The sequence below is a fragment of the Doryrhamphus excisus genome, linkage group LG11 (genome assembly GCF_037039965.1).
Source record: "Doryrhamphus excisus strain RoL-2023G ecotype Guam linkage group LG11, RoL_Dexc_Guam_v1.1, whole genome shotgun sequence".
NCBI lineage: Eukaryota > Metazoa > Chordata > Actinopteri > Syngnathiformes > Syngnathidae > Doryrhamphus > Doryrhamphus excisus.
Genome location: NC_136367.1, coordinates 19,050,243 through 19,064,985, shown reverse-complemented (window position 1 = coordinate 19,064,985; position 14,743 = coordinate 19,050,243). Strand labels below are relative to the sequence as shown.

Here is a 14,743-nt window from a genome sequence, read left to right as displayed (position 1 = left end):
GAGTCAGCTTGAGTGAACGGGCAAAGGGGAGGACCGCTGATCAGCCGATTCACAGAACTACAAAATGCTTCCCGGGAGGAGGGTGCGATTCTGAGAGGGAGTGTTCTAAGAAAAGCCTCGGTAATTACCTTCAGCTTTGAGCCGCTTTTGTGCCATGACACACACTTTTTTTGGGGGTTTTACGGTGGCACAGGACACACGCACACAAATAAAATGAAAAGCAGGTGATTTAAAGGATTAATTGGGGAAAAAGAAAGACAAATCTGTAGCGATGACAGTGGTGGTGCTGGTAAGCGTGTTTAGGGGTGGGGGTGGGGGAGCCAACAGGAGGCTATATGGCCACCTGGACTAAAGCCAGTGTAATAGGATCTGAGTTCCTCAACCCGGGTCCAGCTTGTGGTCATTTGACTTCCCTTTCTGAAGGATGCAAAATCGCGGCCTGCGGAAACAAAAACAAATCCGTATCATCCTTGAAATCTAATAGCCGGGTCATGGGTCTGCGATATCAAATTTAGCGTGGACGGGACCTGTTGTTGATGTCGTGATGCGTCGCCACCAAATCCAGCCTCTCCACGTTGGCCTCCGCCCACTGCCGAAGGGGCCCGGGGTGTCTGGGCTCCACCTCCAAGTAAACGCGGCTGTCGTGGGTGGATGAGGGGAAACAAAGTGGCCTTCATTCAAATGTCATTACAATAGCAGCGGTGGCTTGACAGCAGCACTCACTAAAAAATAGGATAATAAAAGTATGAATAAACACATGATAGTGATATGATTTAGCGGTACATGCCCGTCATCTGCCAGAATGTGTGGAGCCAGGGTCAGAATCTTCTGGATCACTTTCATGCCGTCTTTGCCACCGTCTAAAGCGGCGTGGTCCTCGAACCTGACAATAAAATTCACTTCATTTATACTGTATCTATTTTTAAAGGCCATCTAATATTGTTTTAATATATGTTAAAACAACACGCTTCAGAAAATGATCATCATTCTATTGTTGTGGGGCGGAACGGTGGTCTAGTGGTTAGCGCGCAGACCTCACAGCTAGGAGACCAGGGTTCAATTCCACCCTCGGCCATCTCTGTGTGGAGTTTGCATGTTCTCCCCGTGCATGCGCGGGTTTTCTCCGGGTACTCCGGTTTCCTCTCACATTCCAAAAAACATGCTAGGTTAATTAGCGACTCCAAATTGTCCATAGGTATGAATGTGAGTGTGAATGGTTGTTTGTCTATATGTGCCCTGTGATTGGCTGGCCACCAGTCCAGGGTGTACCCCGCCTCTCGCCCAAAGACAGCTGGGATAGGCTCCAGCACCCCCTCGTATGTATTTGTTGTGTATATTTATTATTAAAATATTATTATTAAAACAATATTTTTTAAATGCGGTATACAACACATATGTGTTCATTCCACCACAGGAGTTATGTCATGTTACGGTATCGGTATCGGCTGATATCGGAAATTGAGAGTTGGACAATATCGGACATCCTTAGTATTTATAATTTATGACCATTATTATTTATTCCCTTACTTACAGTATTTGTATTTTGATATTTGTAATTTGTAAATTGGGTGAAGTGTTTATTTATAATTAATTATTAATTATTATTAGTTAATTTATAATATAAAAAATATGTAGGCAATTAAATATTTGAGCCCAAATATTTATAAATATATATTTATAAATATATATATTTATAAATAAAAATACATAATTTTTTTTACCTCCAAATTTCAGGTTCCAGCGAAGATAAATCATCTGAGAAGAGATAGGGAGGGTTGCTGACAAATGCAGAGACATTGCTGCACACCTTCAACACCGTGTCCGCGTCTGGCAAAACACAAACACCAACATTCCAATTCTCCGCTGTGTTTTCCAATCCACAGGAACAACCGTGGGACCGTGCTGCATTCAGATACCTTTAGTGACATCCGCGTGGTAAACCTTTAATCTATCCTGGACACCCAGCCTGTTGAAGATATCTTTCATTCCGAGTTCTTTTATTGTGAAATGACACTGACTGAAGCTTGAATTACCTTGATGCGTTTTCTTTTGTCAGTTCCACGGCATCCAGACTTTGATCCAGTGCAACGGCTGTCAGCTAGAGAGGTAAACAAACACCTTATTGTGATTATTGTGGCCTGCATTAAAGGAATTCTGCACATTTTCCCCTTATTTTACACAATCCTGAAAGGAGACTTGAACACACGTTGTTACAAATAATTAAATGTGCTCAAAAACTCAGTGAGAGTACTACATACTGGTAACCTAGACTTTTTTTTATTATTACAAATGCGTAAAGAAGTGACCTGAGGGATGCTCTTGAGCAGGCTGAGAGAAATGGCACCGGATCCGCAACCCACTTCCAAACATGTAAGTGAACCCCGTCTGCCGTCGTTCTTCCTCTGCAGATCCCGCACGACCAGTTCAACCAACTCCTGCCATACACAGCAAGTACACACACTGTACTTCTGTACTGCTGTCACACTACCTGCTCAGCTTCTTCAAAGGCTGTGGTGAGCTCCATTTTTGGTTCTCCATGGAGACATGCGGTATACAGCAAAGACGCTTTTGCAATCTACTAATAACCGATATCGTACATGTTTGCTAGAATGAATGAAACGCTGCTAAAGCTTCCTTTCAGACCTCTGTTTCTGGTCGTGGGATGAACACAGGAGGCTTCATCTTCAGTGTCAGATCTCTGAAGTCCCATTCCTCGATCACATACTGCACAGGCATCCTGAAACGCATACAGTACACACATTACTGCAAGTTCCGACGACCAGATGAAAGTCATATCAGCGTTTCCCATACGTTTTTTGTAAGTCATACAGTCTATGTGGGTGGAGGCGGGGCCGCTAGCGTACACACAGAGTGTAGAAGAGTGTAACGTAATAGAGATTATATTACTAGCTTATAATATTTTTTCATTGTAATTCAGTCTGTGACACCCCCACTTCCATACTTATATGACATTGTCAAAACAAAAAATGAAGTATATAATGAGACCTGCAAAGGCGCCTCTTGCAGAGTGTCCATATTTTCTCAGTTTCCTCTTGAGTGAGAAATTCAGACAATCTCTCTGGCTCAACACGTTCAATCTGCCAGCGACAAACAGAGGCTGGGGTTCAATAAAATTAAAAATTATTGACAAGAAAGCATATTGGTGACCCACAGTTTTAGCGCCAAGCACGTGGGCAATGATGTAGTAGCTGGAGAGGTCAGGTTCTGTGACACGGTTCGCCTCAAAGTGTCTCTTCCATAAATCTGCTGCCTGTCTTGCTGTTATCCTGGATGCAGGAAGTGCCTCGGTACTGCATGGATGCACTGCACAGGAGCCCCAAATGTCCTAAAAGTGTATGCATTTTATTCATTTATATAACTGGGTGACACATTATCAAATGTACACAATACACTATTCTGCACTGTACTACTTTATACAGAAATGTCTTTTGTAAATGGATAGTGACACAAACTATAAAAAAACACTATTTAAAGCCATCACTAACCTTAAATCCGCGACTCCTCCTAATTACTGTACACACTGGCTTCCTCCACATTTTGATCCCACGCAGTCGTGACAAAGGCAACACATTCAGTCGTGTATACACGCACTAAAACTCACTTTTAACTCCCATCGTGGAGTTTATTCGACATTGCTGCTGGTGGGTGGCAAGGGAAGCGGCGCTTGCCATGGCGCAGCAGCTAACTGCTCCAACGTTTACACGTGACGTCAGTGGCAGCTTTGCGCAAACACCGCGCAAGATTGACTCTGTTGAGAAGAGATGCATTTATGAGCGATGGGGAAATGCGGTTTGTAATGATCAGAAAAGTACGAAACGAAACGTACAGACAACTGTAAAACAAGCACGGTCAGCTCTGAATTGTAATATATAACAGTACACTAAAATGTATATTTCATGAGTGGATTTTTAGTTGAAGTAAAATATTGGCGTAGCATTGGTGTGGTATTCTACGAGGTGTTTTTAAATGCACCAATCTTGTTTTCCAGGAAGGCGAGGAGTAACTGGAAAATGTGTGGCAGCTCCCTGGAAAGGAAATGTAAAATAACGTGGGAAAGATACAGTTTCACTTTTATCCTCTTGGGGTTTAATGTCGCTGCTAAACCTGCTACTTTCCAGGGTGTTTTTTGTTCTGTTTTAAAAACAGAAAGTTAGCTGCTAGCTTAAGAAAGACCTACCAACCTAGCTTGAATTGTTTTGTTTTGGTCAAAGTCAATAAACACCTTCTGGAAAGTCGGTGATGGGTATGGACACTCGACTAGAATGCATCTTCTTTAGCGAATTTCACCCTACTTTGGGTCCCAAAATAACATACCAGGTGAGCGAAATATGTTTGTGAGAGTCATGTACACTTTGAGAACTTGCATCACCAATGGATGACACTGTGCTGCCGTTATAAGCTAAATCCTGCAGCATTTTTAAAAAGGAAATGCCAAATTTGAAACGAAGTTGCACACTATAATGTATAATATCATGTCTGATTATGTCCTGTTTTTGTCTTCTTGCCAGGTCCCGGAAGAATACATTTCAAGGGAGCTGTTTGACACAGTTCAGGTTTACATTATTACCAAACCAGAGCTGCAGAACAAATTAATAACAGTGTATGCAACTTGAATGTAATTTGATCATGTTGATTAGTTCCATTCACACTGTCATGCAACCTAACATGAGATTCTTTTGCAGCACTGCCATGGGCAAGAAGTTAATCGGGTGTCCGGTGTGCATTGAACACAAGAAGTACAGCCGCAACGCCCTCCTGTTTAACCTTGGCTTTGTTTGTGATGCGCAAGCTAACACTTGTGTCCTGGAGCCAATTGTCAAGAAGCTCTCAGGTTATCTCACCACGCTAGAGGTACAAATTATTATTATTTCATTTTACTGTGGAACAACGCTGCGGGTATATTCTGTTTTTTTGCTATCAAAATCTTTGCGTCTGTGCTGCAGCTGGAGAGTGGCTTCATCTCCAATGAGGAGAGCAAACAGAAACTTCTGCCTATCATGTCCACCTTGTTGGAAGAGCTCAACGCCACAGGAGCCTGCACCTTACCCATAGGTAGCTTTTGTTATCATCTTGTATATATATTGTGTATCTTGATATTGCAGTGTTTCCCGTACAGTAATCCCTCGCCACTTCACGCTTTGAATTCCGTGGCTTCACTCTTTAATAAATATGAATAAAATCAAACAGACACAATCAGACACACAAACACATGCATTAAGCTTTTAATGTGTACCGCGTGGGAATTTGAAGTGTTGTTACACTGCATTCCGCCACCGCGTCTGGAAAATATTCAATGACTTTCAGCCTGATTGTAAAACGTACTCCTCCAAATGCTACGTATCTCATACTGAAAAGCTGCTGTGTGTTTTTGTACAAATGTACGATCTCTCTGCCCGTTTTTAGATGAATCCAACACCATCCACCTGAAGCTGATCCCGCTGCGAAAGGACCCGCTGGTCGTTCAGGAATATGACGTGCCGGTCTTCACCCAGAGCAAAGACAACTTTATTAAATCTCAGTGGGATCTCACCACTCAGCAGGTGAGCCTAGCATGTTTTTGGAATGAGACTGCACGGCGGACGAGTGGTTAGCACGCAGACCTCACAGCTAGGAGACCCGAGTTCAATCCCGCCCTCTGCCATCTCTGTGTGGAGTTTGCATGTTTTCCCTGTGCATGCGTAGGTTTTCTCCGGGTACTCCGGTTTCCTCCCACATTCCATAAACATGCTAGGTTAATTAGCGACTCCAAATTGTCCATAGGTATGAATGTGAGTGTGAATGGTTGTTTGTCTATATGTGCCCTGTGATTGGCTGGCCACCAGTCCAGGGTGTACCCTGCCTCTCGCCCGAAGACAGCTGGGATAGGCTCCAGCTCCCCCGCGACCCTCATGAGGACAAGCGGTAGAAAATGAATGAAAACCGGAGTACCCGGAGAATACCCACGCATGCACGGGGAGAACATGCAAACTCCTCACAGAGATGGCTGAGGTTGGAATCGAACTCAGGACCAACCAAACCATGTTTAAAAAGTGCGACTTAATAGTTTTTTTCCTGCATGAAGAGTGCTTTATTTTGAAAGTTTCAGAGGAGGTGAGGTGAGGTAAATCCTGGTCACAGGACACGTACGTACAAACAGGCATTCACACTCATGTGACATGATTTAGCATGCCAAAATACTACAAAACACCGTGACAAAGTTTAAATCCCTGTCAGGCGCCATTCATGAAGTAGAAAAGTGTGAATTCCCAGAAAAAGGGAGTAGCGGCGAAGACAATCATTAAACATTGCAACTTTGCACAACACGCAAACATGACCTTTGTCGTCAAAGGGTATGTTTATTGTGTAGTTTTTCTGTTTTATTGGCTGTTGAACTGTGCCATTTAAATAAACCTGACCTTGACCGGCTAACTCCCCATTTTGCATCAGATGAACTTCTTTTACTTGTCACAAAATATCACCCAGCACCCATCACTGTTTGGCAGTGAGGACAACCAATCAAAAATGATTCTTTAAAATGGCTTTTAGGTGTACTCCATCATGAATTTCCGCGACGTGCGGTTCCGTATTATTAAACCGAATATTTTTATAGTTAGAGCACAGAAAACCTGTTTAAAACCATCTAATAATGTTTTTACATTATTAGAGCCTTGTAGACATGAACTAGCACCCCTAAAGTTTTACACTTTACACTCATATTACCTAATGTAGTAGACATGATAAGACATAACTCCCGTTAGCATATGGAAACTGTGACTATGTTTGTTTACACCACATCGTGCAACTCTTATGCGCTGGCTACGGGATCTCGACAGGGACACGTGAGACGGCCACCGCCGAGCTAACTAGTTCCTCTAGTTTATTTATTCTAAACTTCAGGGTTTGAAACCTAATCGGGAAGGACAAACTAAGTAGTCAAAAACCACTTCCACACACAATGGGAGGATAACTTTTTTATTATGCCTTGTGACTACATATACTACATATGACTTGTTTTTCAATATTTGTTCAGCTCATTGTTCATTTCAAAATTTGTTGGGGGTCTTTTGGTTCAAGTCAGTCCAATCCCGTCTATATTGTCCTCAGATCCTGCCCTACATTGACGGGTTTCGGCATGTCCAGAAGATCTCAGCCGAAGCAGATGTGGAGTTGAATATCGTTCGTATTGCCGTGCAGAATCTCCTGTGAGTGCAGCGCTCCGTGTGAATATCTCTTCACGCATTCAGATGCTACTTTCTTCCAATTTATGATGATATTTCACTGTTCCTTTTTACAGGTATTATGATTTGGTGACCTTGGTGTCCATATTCCAGGTACTGGATGAGAAATGCATTTTATTTGGAAGATCAACTTATGTGGTGGTGAAACTTTTCGATTGATTTGAATTTGTGCCCCCCCCCCCCCCCCCTCCCAGTACTCCAATGTTTACTGCACCACCCCCAAAGTCCAGAGCCTGATAGACGACAAGCTCATCCAGGAGGACTGTCTCACCTACGTCACCAAGCAAGGTCAGTAGTAAGTGTCCAGTATTGACTTCCCTGTCCTGGCATGTTTTTCCAACCGTCGCTCATCCCGTCCCGTCAGGCCAAAAGCGTCCAAGTCTGAGAGACGTGTTCCAGTTGTACTGTGGCCTGAGCCCGGGAACCACGGTGCGAGACCTTTGTTCCCGCTACTCGCAGCAGCTGCAGAGAGTTGACGAGAGGTCAGCGGCGCCGGTGTCACGCACAAAGAGGGGGGGGGGGGGGGGGACAAAACAACAACTACAACACTTTTGAGGGATGAGGTCAGGCGGCGGTGAGGTGGGTCATGCGCTAACTGTTATCACGCGTTGTCCTTCAGGAGGCTGATTCAATTTGGCCTGATGAAGTCTCTCATTCGGCGGCTGCAGAAGTATCCGGTCAAGGTGATGCGCGACGAGAAGAGCAGGCCGCCTCGCCTTTACACGGGTTGTCACAGTTATGATGAGATCTGCTGCAAGACAGGCACGGCTTCATCTCAAGCGCGCTAAATAATGAGCCAGTCTGCTTTGTGATGACGTTGAGTATCTTTGCAGGGATCAGCTACAAGGAGCTGGATGAACGTTTGGAAAATGATCCCAACATTGTGGTGTGCTGGAAGTGACGTCGCGTGCAGTTAAGACGGCTTGATTGACACATGAAGACATGCATGTGGTCGTCAAAACAGATAACTTTCTGGAACTCAAGACTCACATGGTAACTTTTTTTATTTACATTTAAGTATAGTTTGTGCACACCTGGAGGTACAAAGGACTCAAATTATTATTATTCAAATTATTATCAATTATTAGTCCTAGTGAACCTGTTGATTTGTCCTTATCAAATATCATAACATTAGCATTACCACATCACAACTACCAGGAAAACCAGAGTGGACGGAGCCACCTGCTCTGGCCCAGCAAGGTGCACTATATTGGGACACATGCTCCGAGCATCCGGTGTGATGCCATGGAGGTCTCGGGCAAACCTTTTGCACTTTTCAAACGTCAAACGATGCTGGCGTTTCAGGTGGCTAATAAGGTTTTTTTACGTACTCGATGTTTGGTTTGTTTTTTTCCCCCCTCCCTCATGACAAAGCATTTGGTACAACTAGCACACAAAAGGTCTAGGAATGTTTGTTTACAAGCGCTCTCAGGGGAAGTTACGTCACAGGCAGGAGATAAAAGGAGCGTTGGATTTGCTCACCCGCTCTTTTTAAAAAAAAAATATTGGTTATCTGAGCTATTTTTAATTTTAGCGGATTGATTTCATAATTCTCTCATCAGCCCGATGATTAACTTTGTTAATCTGCTAAGTTAAACTAATTTCTGTTCAATCTGTTTAATATTTATTGTGCAAAAAAGTGTGATTAATAAATGATTACCGAGTAATTATTACTTAATCATGTTATTTAATGTTGTTTTGTTATTATTAGTAGTATTATTGAAATTTATTTTGCTTAGTTCTATTATTGGATACAGTATTATTGAAATGTTTGTTACTTTTTATTGTGATATGTGTCTTTCTATTGTATTAAATGTGAATTACTTATAGTTAGTTAATACTGTACCATACAAGGTATTAGTGTACATTAGCACTTCTGTTTTATTAATATTAGTCACAGTGTTTACAATTTCTAACATTGTTACTATGTAATATTCAAGAATGTAAAAAAGTTGCCAAAATATTTGTCAGTGCAAGGCAATCCAAGTATTGGGCATATTTTGAAATAAATTCCTTAATAAAACCGCCGTGTTATGTATTGAAAGCATTGAATTGTATTACGTTGTGAACCTGATGAAGTGTATGCCGCTCTTTATGATGTAGCGCCTCTTATTGACGACATAGAGGTACTGCGCTTTGTTGGTATATACCGTCCTGTCGCTGCCATGGCAACCGACGAGTAACAACAGCTTAAACGGAGCAGACAACCATCAAACATCAATAAAAATGGACGGCTCGGTTCTTTTGCCAGTGGAGGCAGAAGCGTTTGTTGAAAGTTTGGAGATACTTTCTCTGAAAGACGTGGGATCGAAGAGGTAAGAAACTAGCACACACTCAATCACAAGCTAGGCTAAATTAAGTGTGGCAATGCTAATACCGTAATACCGGAGATAAGGGGTCTTCTAACCTTTTACACAACAGGTATTGTTTTCTTCTCGTAATTTGGACTTTACTCCTATAAATATTTTGAGTTTATTCTTGTAAAATAACGTTTTCCACTTTAAAATTTTGCCAATTTCCTTCAAAATGAAAAATAATTTGTTTTTCAAAATTTCATAAGGTGTTTTATAGTTCCGACTTTATGGTACTGGTTCCATACTGTATAGGTAGTTTTGGTTTCATGTATGTAAATTAATATACAAATGTGTCAGGTATTAAACAGCTGATTATTTTGCAGGTGGTTCAGACAACATGAGCACGTTGAAAAGCTGAACATGCAAGCGATACTCAGCGCTTCTGCCATGCATGATGAGTTCATCAAGGACATCCTGGTGACCTCTGCAAAGGTGACTTTAATACAAACTTGACCACAGCTTTTCACACAATATGGTCCAAGCCCAGGGTTCGCATATTGGCCACACAGTCAGGAGATCTGGAAGACCAGCAATCCTTGTGAGGATAAGCAGCTGAAGCAGAAAATGGATGGATGGAAGGCCCATTCTGTTTGTCCCCCTTTGCAGATTCCAGTCCTGGTCCATGAGATGATCCTGACTGAAGTATGGAAGCAAAAAATCTTTCCCATTTTATGCCAACTGCAGGATTTCACTCCCAGGAACACCTTTCCTCTTTACATGGTGGTGAGTGGATCAGCAGGGTTGAAGGTAGACGTGTGCGTCCATCATAAACTAGGGAAACAGGCTTCGCTACACATCCTAAAAAAGAAAGCCTGAGGTCTAGCAACTATCTGTCAGTCAGCTTTTCTTAAGCGGATAATCTAACTAATGTTAGCATTGTAGCAATCCCTTGTTTATTGCAGTTCATTGGTTCCAGACCCAAAGTGATTTTCAAATTAAAGCTTCAGACACACAAAAATCTACGTCCATGTGTCTCTTCCTCCCAGATCCACTATGAAGCCACCATCATCAACCTGCTGGAGACCATCATGTTCCATAAGGTGAGCGTCATGTCCTAAACTTTTGACGGTCACCAGCTTCAAAAAGTCCATTTTGTGTCCGGCGTAGGATTCCTGCGAGGGGGCTGATGACTCCATTCTCGACTTGGTGGATTACTGCCACCGCAAGCTCACCCTGCTGGCCGCCAACACCGGCAAAGATGGCGGCGTGACTCACAAGACGCACAGCCAAGTGACCGCAGAGGCAGTTCTCTGTTCCAAAGAGGTAAAACAACATAATGAAGCTCCACCCACATGCGAAGCAATGGTCATGAACGGCCATGATGGGATTCTGCTTTACGTTCAGGAGTTGCAGAATCAGGCTGCCGAGCTGGAGTTTGACATCTCGTTGAAGGCTCTGTCCGTGCTGCGATACATCACCGACCACACCGAAAGGTACTCTTGGCAGTTAGCATTAGCATCTGTCCCCAGCTGGCAAGAAAATATTACCTTTATTTTTTGGTAAAAGATGTACATATAACTACGTCTTTGGTATTGAATGAGTTATTAATCTAATTAATCTAATTAATATATTTTTACTATTTTTTTCTTATATTTAATAACAATCATCCATTTATTTTCTATGCCGCTTATCCTCACTGGAATCGCGAGTGTATGCTGGAGCCTATCCCAGCTGTCTTCGGGCAAGAGGCGGGGTACACCCTGGACTGGTGGCCAGCCAATCACAGGGCACATATAGACAAACAACCATTCACACTCACATTCATACCTATGGACAATTTGGAGTTGTTTTTGGAATGTGGGAGGAAACCGGAGTACCCGGAGAAAAGCCACGCACGGGGAGAACATGCAAACACACAGAGATGGTTGAAGGTGGAATCGAACACGGGTCTCCTAGCTGTGAGGCCTGCGCGCTAACCACTCAGTCACCATGCAGCCTCCATCATAATCAGAATACCAAATTTAATTGTAAGTAAATGGAATTTTAAAATCGATGCATGTACTGAATGTTGTAAAACCCACCCATCATATGAAATATGGCTAACAAATTGTCGACAGGAAGTTGCCCACAAACAAAAGGAGCGTGCTAGGTATAGAGGTGATTAACCTTTTTTTTCTGTATGCAGGAAACCGAGTACCTTGTTTACTTTTCATTTGTGTTTCCTTTAATGAATGAAATGTGTTCCACAGTATCAGCACCATTAACCGCATGCTATGCATACACAACGTGCCTTGTCTGCTGGTGCGCCTGATCGAGTGCTGCCCGTGGAGTCGCTGCAGAGCAGGTAAATATCGTACAAGTCGATCCCGCGAGGGACCAGCAGTGAGACAACCATAAAAATGCCTGGTTTTGACAAATGGGTCACACCTTTGTGCGTTGTGCTCTGATTTCTGGTCAACATTTGCAATAAGATTGATGGTTACTGCTTGCCACCCATACGGAATGCATTTTGAAAGGGACCTATTATGCTTTTCCCTCTTTTCTGACTTATAAATGTTGCTAAAATGTTGTATTTTGTAGGACACGGGGGGGCCAAAACTCAAAGCCGATTTTAGGTAGTGGGCCATGATTGATGATGTGATTTTGAGATGAAGCATTTCCCAGCATACACTGGTTCACTCCCATTTACTATGGTGTTCTGTAGGTGAAATAGAGAAATACATGAACGGAAAATGGCAGAAGATCCCAGTGGAAGACCATGTGAAGATGACAAAACTGGACGGCCAGGTGTGGATTTCGCTGTACAATCTGCTGCTGAAGGAAGACTGCCGAAGGAAGTACGACTTTAACAGTTTCAACAAGAACCAGCTTCTCAAGGTAAAGTAAAAATGCGGGCGGTCCTGGGTCATTTTTTCCCTCACGTGGTCGTGAGCAGGAAGGGGATGAGAAAGTGGATAATAGGAGGAAGCTTCTTGGTCAAAACAATGGAAGCGTGGCTTTTCTGGATGCTGCGGCTTCATCCTCCAATGTGTGACAGCTACGCAGTTTCCTGAGCGAAGTGTTGGTGGATCAGCTTCCAAACTTGGCCGAGCTCCAGCGATTCCTGGCTCACCTTGCTGTTACTGAGCCCGAACCTCCAAAGAAGGGACTTGTTTTAGAGCAGGTAACTCAAATTAATATTCATTCAATTTATTTGTTGATATTTTTCTCAATATTGTTTTCATTGGCATGATTACGGAAGCATGCTGGAAAAAAATATCCCAGTGGTAATTCATAATTATGATATGAAAAATTCAAAATTACAATGTAAGAAGGCATAATTATGATATTTAAAAAAAATAACATTATGAGATAAGAAAGTAATAACTATGAGAGATATAATTCTGAAATAAAAATTCATTACTGTTTAAAGGGTCAAAATTACAAGAGCAAAAGGCATAATTATGAGATTGACATGAGATAAAACATCATAATTCTGAACTAAAAGTCATACTTATGAGATTAAAAGTTGAAATTGAGATTAAAAGTCATAATTATGAGAAAAAAAGTCAACATTGCGGGATAAAGTCATAATTATGAGATAAAAATCCATAAACATGAAATAAAAAGCCAAAATAGAGAAATAATTATAAGATAATGTCAGAATTCTGTCATAATTGAGATGAAATCGACATTATGAGAAGAAAGTAATAATTATGAAATATAAATTCACAACTACATAAAGTCAAAATGATGACATAAAAGGCATAATTGTCGGATTGCAAAGACATAATTGAGATAAAAAGTTGACATGAGATAAAAAGTCATAATTAATAGATAAAAAGTTGACATTATGGAATAAAGTCACAACTGTGAGATAAAAAAATCATAATTATGAGATTAAAAAGTCATAATTCTGAGATAAAATGTCAAAATTAAATCATTACAAAATAAAAATGTATAACTATGAGATAAGAAAGTAATTATGAGATTTTAAAAAATCATAATTCTGAGTTGAAAGTCATAATTATGAGATACAAACGGCGCATGTGCCGAGTGTCATGTGACAAAGGGTGCAGTGAAGAAGGCAGCACATGCTCAGTTTCTAGCTCATAATTTCCACTTTTAAATATGACTTTTTTCTCTTGTACATTTAAATGTGAGCGTATTGGTATATTGGTATTTTGGTATATTGTGTATATATGGATAGATCACATTGGCTGGCTCGCTCTGCTTGTAGCTCCCCGAAATGTGGAACCACATCGTGAAAGAGAATTCTGGCAAGTGGAAGGCGATAGCCAAGTATCAAGTCAAAGAAACCTTCAATGCCTCCGAAAAGGACCTGAGACGACAAGCTCAGAGGTAGAGCCAGGAAAAGATGGGGAAACATGAACCAAAGTGCTAGCAGGAATTGTTTTCTTCAACCAGGCTGGCTCAGACGTACAACCTGGATGTGATGGAGAGTCTCATCCCGGAGACGCCAAAGTGCGGATGCTGTGGGAAAAAGGCTGCTAAGAAATGCTCTCGATGCCAAGGGGAGTGGTACTGTCACAGGTCAGGGACACCCCGAAACTGGATTTTCCAAGGACTTCCAAAGCATCAAATGACATTGGTGTCTGTGTTCTTTGTAGGGAATGTCAGGTGAAACAGTGGCCCAAACACAAGAAGGCCTGCCAGATCATAATGGAGGCTAACAAGAAGACCCAGGCTGACCTGTGCAATGACAACAACAAAGAAACCTGAAGGACATGGAAGCCCAGACCTAAATCCTTGGGTGCACAAGAAGAGAACATTTAAATTCCATCATTGACACAATAAACTACATTCTATGTCCCGGATACATTTTAGCATCCATTTTTGTTACAGAGGTCCTCACAGAGCCGCAAGATTCCTCCGAAAATAGCTATTTCTTCCGTAGAACATCAATAGGATAGGGTGGGTATGCTGGAGCCTATCCCAGCTGACTTGGGGCAAAAGGCGGGGTACGCCTTGGACTGGTCGCCAGCCAATGGAAATGCACAAACAGACAAACATTCATTCATTCAGTTTCTACCGCTTTTCCTCACAAGGGTTGTGGGGTGCTGGAGCCTATCCCAGCTGTCTTTGGGCGAAAGGCGAGGTACGCCTTGGACTGGTTGCCAGCCAATGGCAATGCACAAATAGACAAAAAAATTGTAAAAAAACACAATTTCTTCAAGCATTGAGATTTCCTACTTTGTTTGGCAGTCCTTG

General features: G+C 42.1%; 3 protein-coding genes across 6 annotated transcripts; 2 read left to right on the top strand and 1 right to left on the bottom strand.

The window, feature by feature from the left end:
• Positions 1-176: 176 nt before the first annotated feature.
• On the bottom strand, positions 177-3,722 carry hemk1 (HemK methyltransferase family member 1). Its single transcript, XM_058077247.2, has 11 exons — positions 3,507-3,722; positions 3,173-3,346; positions 3,007-3,098; positions 2,644-2,737; positions 2,307-2,435; positions 2,034-2,098; positions 1,917-1,966; positions 1,722-1,827; positions 788-883; positions 528-638; positions 177-439 (listed from the first exon to the last, which is right to left on the bottom strand). Exons 1-11 carry the CDS (start codon positions 3,555-3,557, stop codon positions 379-381), a joined length of 1,029 nt encoding a protein of 342 aa, XP_057933230.2. The 5' UTR covers positions 3,558-3,722; the 3' UTR covers positions 177-378.
• A 267-nt stretch (positions 3,723-3,989) lies between these two features.
• Positions 3,990-9,486, top strand: nprl2 (NPR2 like, GATOR1 complex subunit). Of its 4 annotated transcripts, XR_013629505.1 has the most exons (12): positions 3,990-4,338; positions 4,530-4,621; positions 4,704-4,872; positions 4,965-5,073; positions 5,425-5,561; positions 7,105-7,202; positions 7,295-7,331; positions 7,433-7,526; positions 7,603-7,720; positions 7,858-8,000; positions 8,072-8,231; positions 9,342-9,486. XR_013629505.1 is itself a non-coding variant. In XM_058077216.2 (11 exons), exons 1-11 carry the CDS (start codon positions 4,261-4,263, stop codon positions 8,137-8,139), a joined length of 1,143 nt encoding a protein of 380 aa, XP_057933199.1. In that variant the 5' UTR covers positions 3,990-4,260; the 3' UTR covers positions 8,140-9,295. The 4 variants fall into 4 exon arrangements, 3 of the variants coding, with proteins under 3 accessions (XP_057933199.1, XP_057933212.1, XP_057933218.1); XM_058077216.2 differs by lacking the exon at positions 9,342-9,486 and having other exon boundaries at positions 8,072-9,295; XM_058077229.2 differs by lacking the exon at positions 9,342-9,486 and having other exon boundaries at positions 3,991-4,338; positions 4,530-4,574; positions 8,072-9,295.
• A 2,684-nt stretch (positions 9,487-12,170) lies between these two features.
• zmynd10 (zinc finger, MYND-type containing 10) lies at positions 12,171-14,527 on the top strand. Its single transcript, XM_058077202.2, has 5 exons — positions 12,171-12,409; positions 12,570-12,695; positions 13,752-13,873; positions 13,940-14,065; positions 14,143-14,527. Exons 1-5 carry the CDS (start codon positions 12,254-12,256, stop codon positions 14,252-14,254), a joined length of 642 nt encoding a protein of 213 aa, XP_057933185.2. The 5' UTR covers positions 12,171-12,253; the 3' UTR covers positions 14,255-14,527.
• The last annotated feature ends 216 nt before the right edge of the window (positions 14,528-14,743 follow it).

Bases quoted from the DNA above. Each gene is read 5' to 3' on its own strand.
- hemk1 (XM_058077247.2), bottom strand. From the start codon at position 3,557: ATGTGGAGGAAGCCAGTGTGTACAGTAATTAGGAGGAGTCGCGGATTT. The intron at 2,099-2,306 runs GTCACTTCTTTA...TTACCTCTCTAG, and splicing joins TGCTCAAGAGCATCCCTCAG to CTGACAGCCGTTGCACTGGA. The intron at 639-787 runs GCATGTACCGCT...CACCCACGACAG, and splicing joins CACATTCTGGCAGATGACGG to CCGCGTTTACTTGGAGGTGG.
- nprl2 (XM_058077216.2), top strand. From the start codon at position 4,261: ATGGGTATGGACACTCGACTAGAATGCATCTTCTTTAGCGAATTTCAC. The intron at 7,203-7,294 runs GTGAGTGCAGCG...TCCTTTTTACAG, and splicing joins ATTGCCGTGCAGAATCTCCT to GTATTATGATTTGGTGACCT. The intron at 7,527-7,602 runs GTCAGTAGTAAG...CCGTCCCGTCAG, and splicing joins CACCTACGTCACCAAGCAAG to GCCAAAAGCGTCCAAGTCTG.
- zmynd10 (XM_058077202.2), top strand. From the start codon at position 12,254: ATGAACGGAAAATGGCAGAAGATCCCAGTGGAAGACCATGTGAAGATG. The intron at 12,696-13,751 runs GTAACTCAAATT...CTCTGCTTGTAG, and splicing joins AGGGACTTGTTTTAGAGCAG to CTCCCCGAAATGTGGAACCA. The intron at 13,874-13,939 runs GTAGAGCCAGGA...TTCTTCAACCAG, and splicing joins CTGAGACGACAAGCTCAGAG to GCTGGCTCAGACGTACAACC.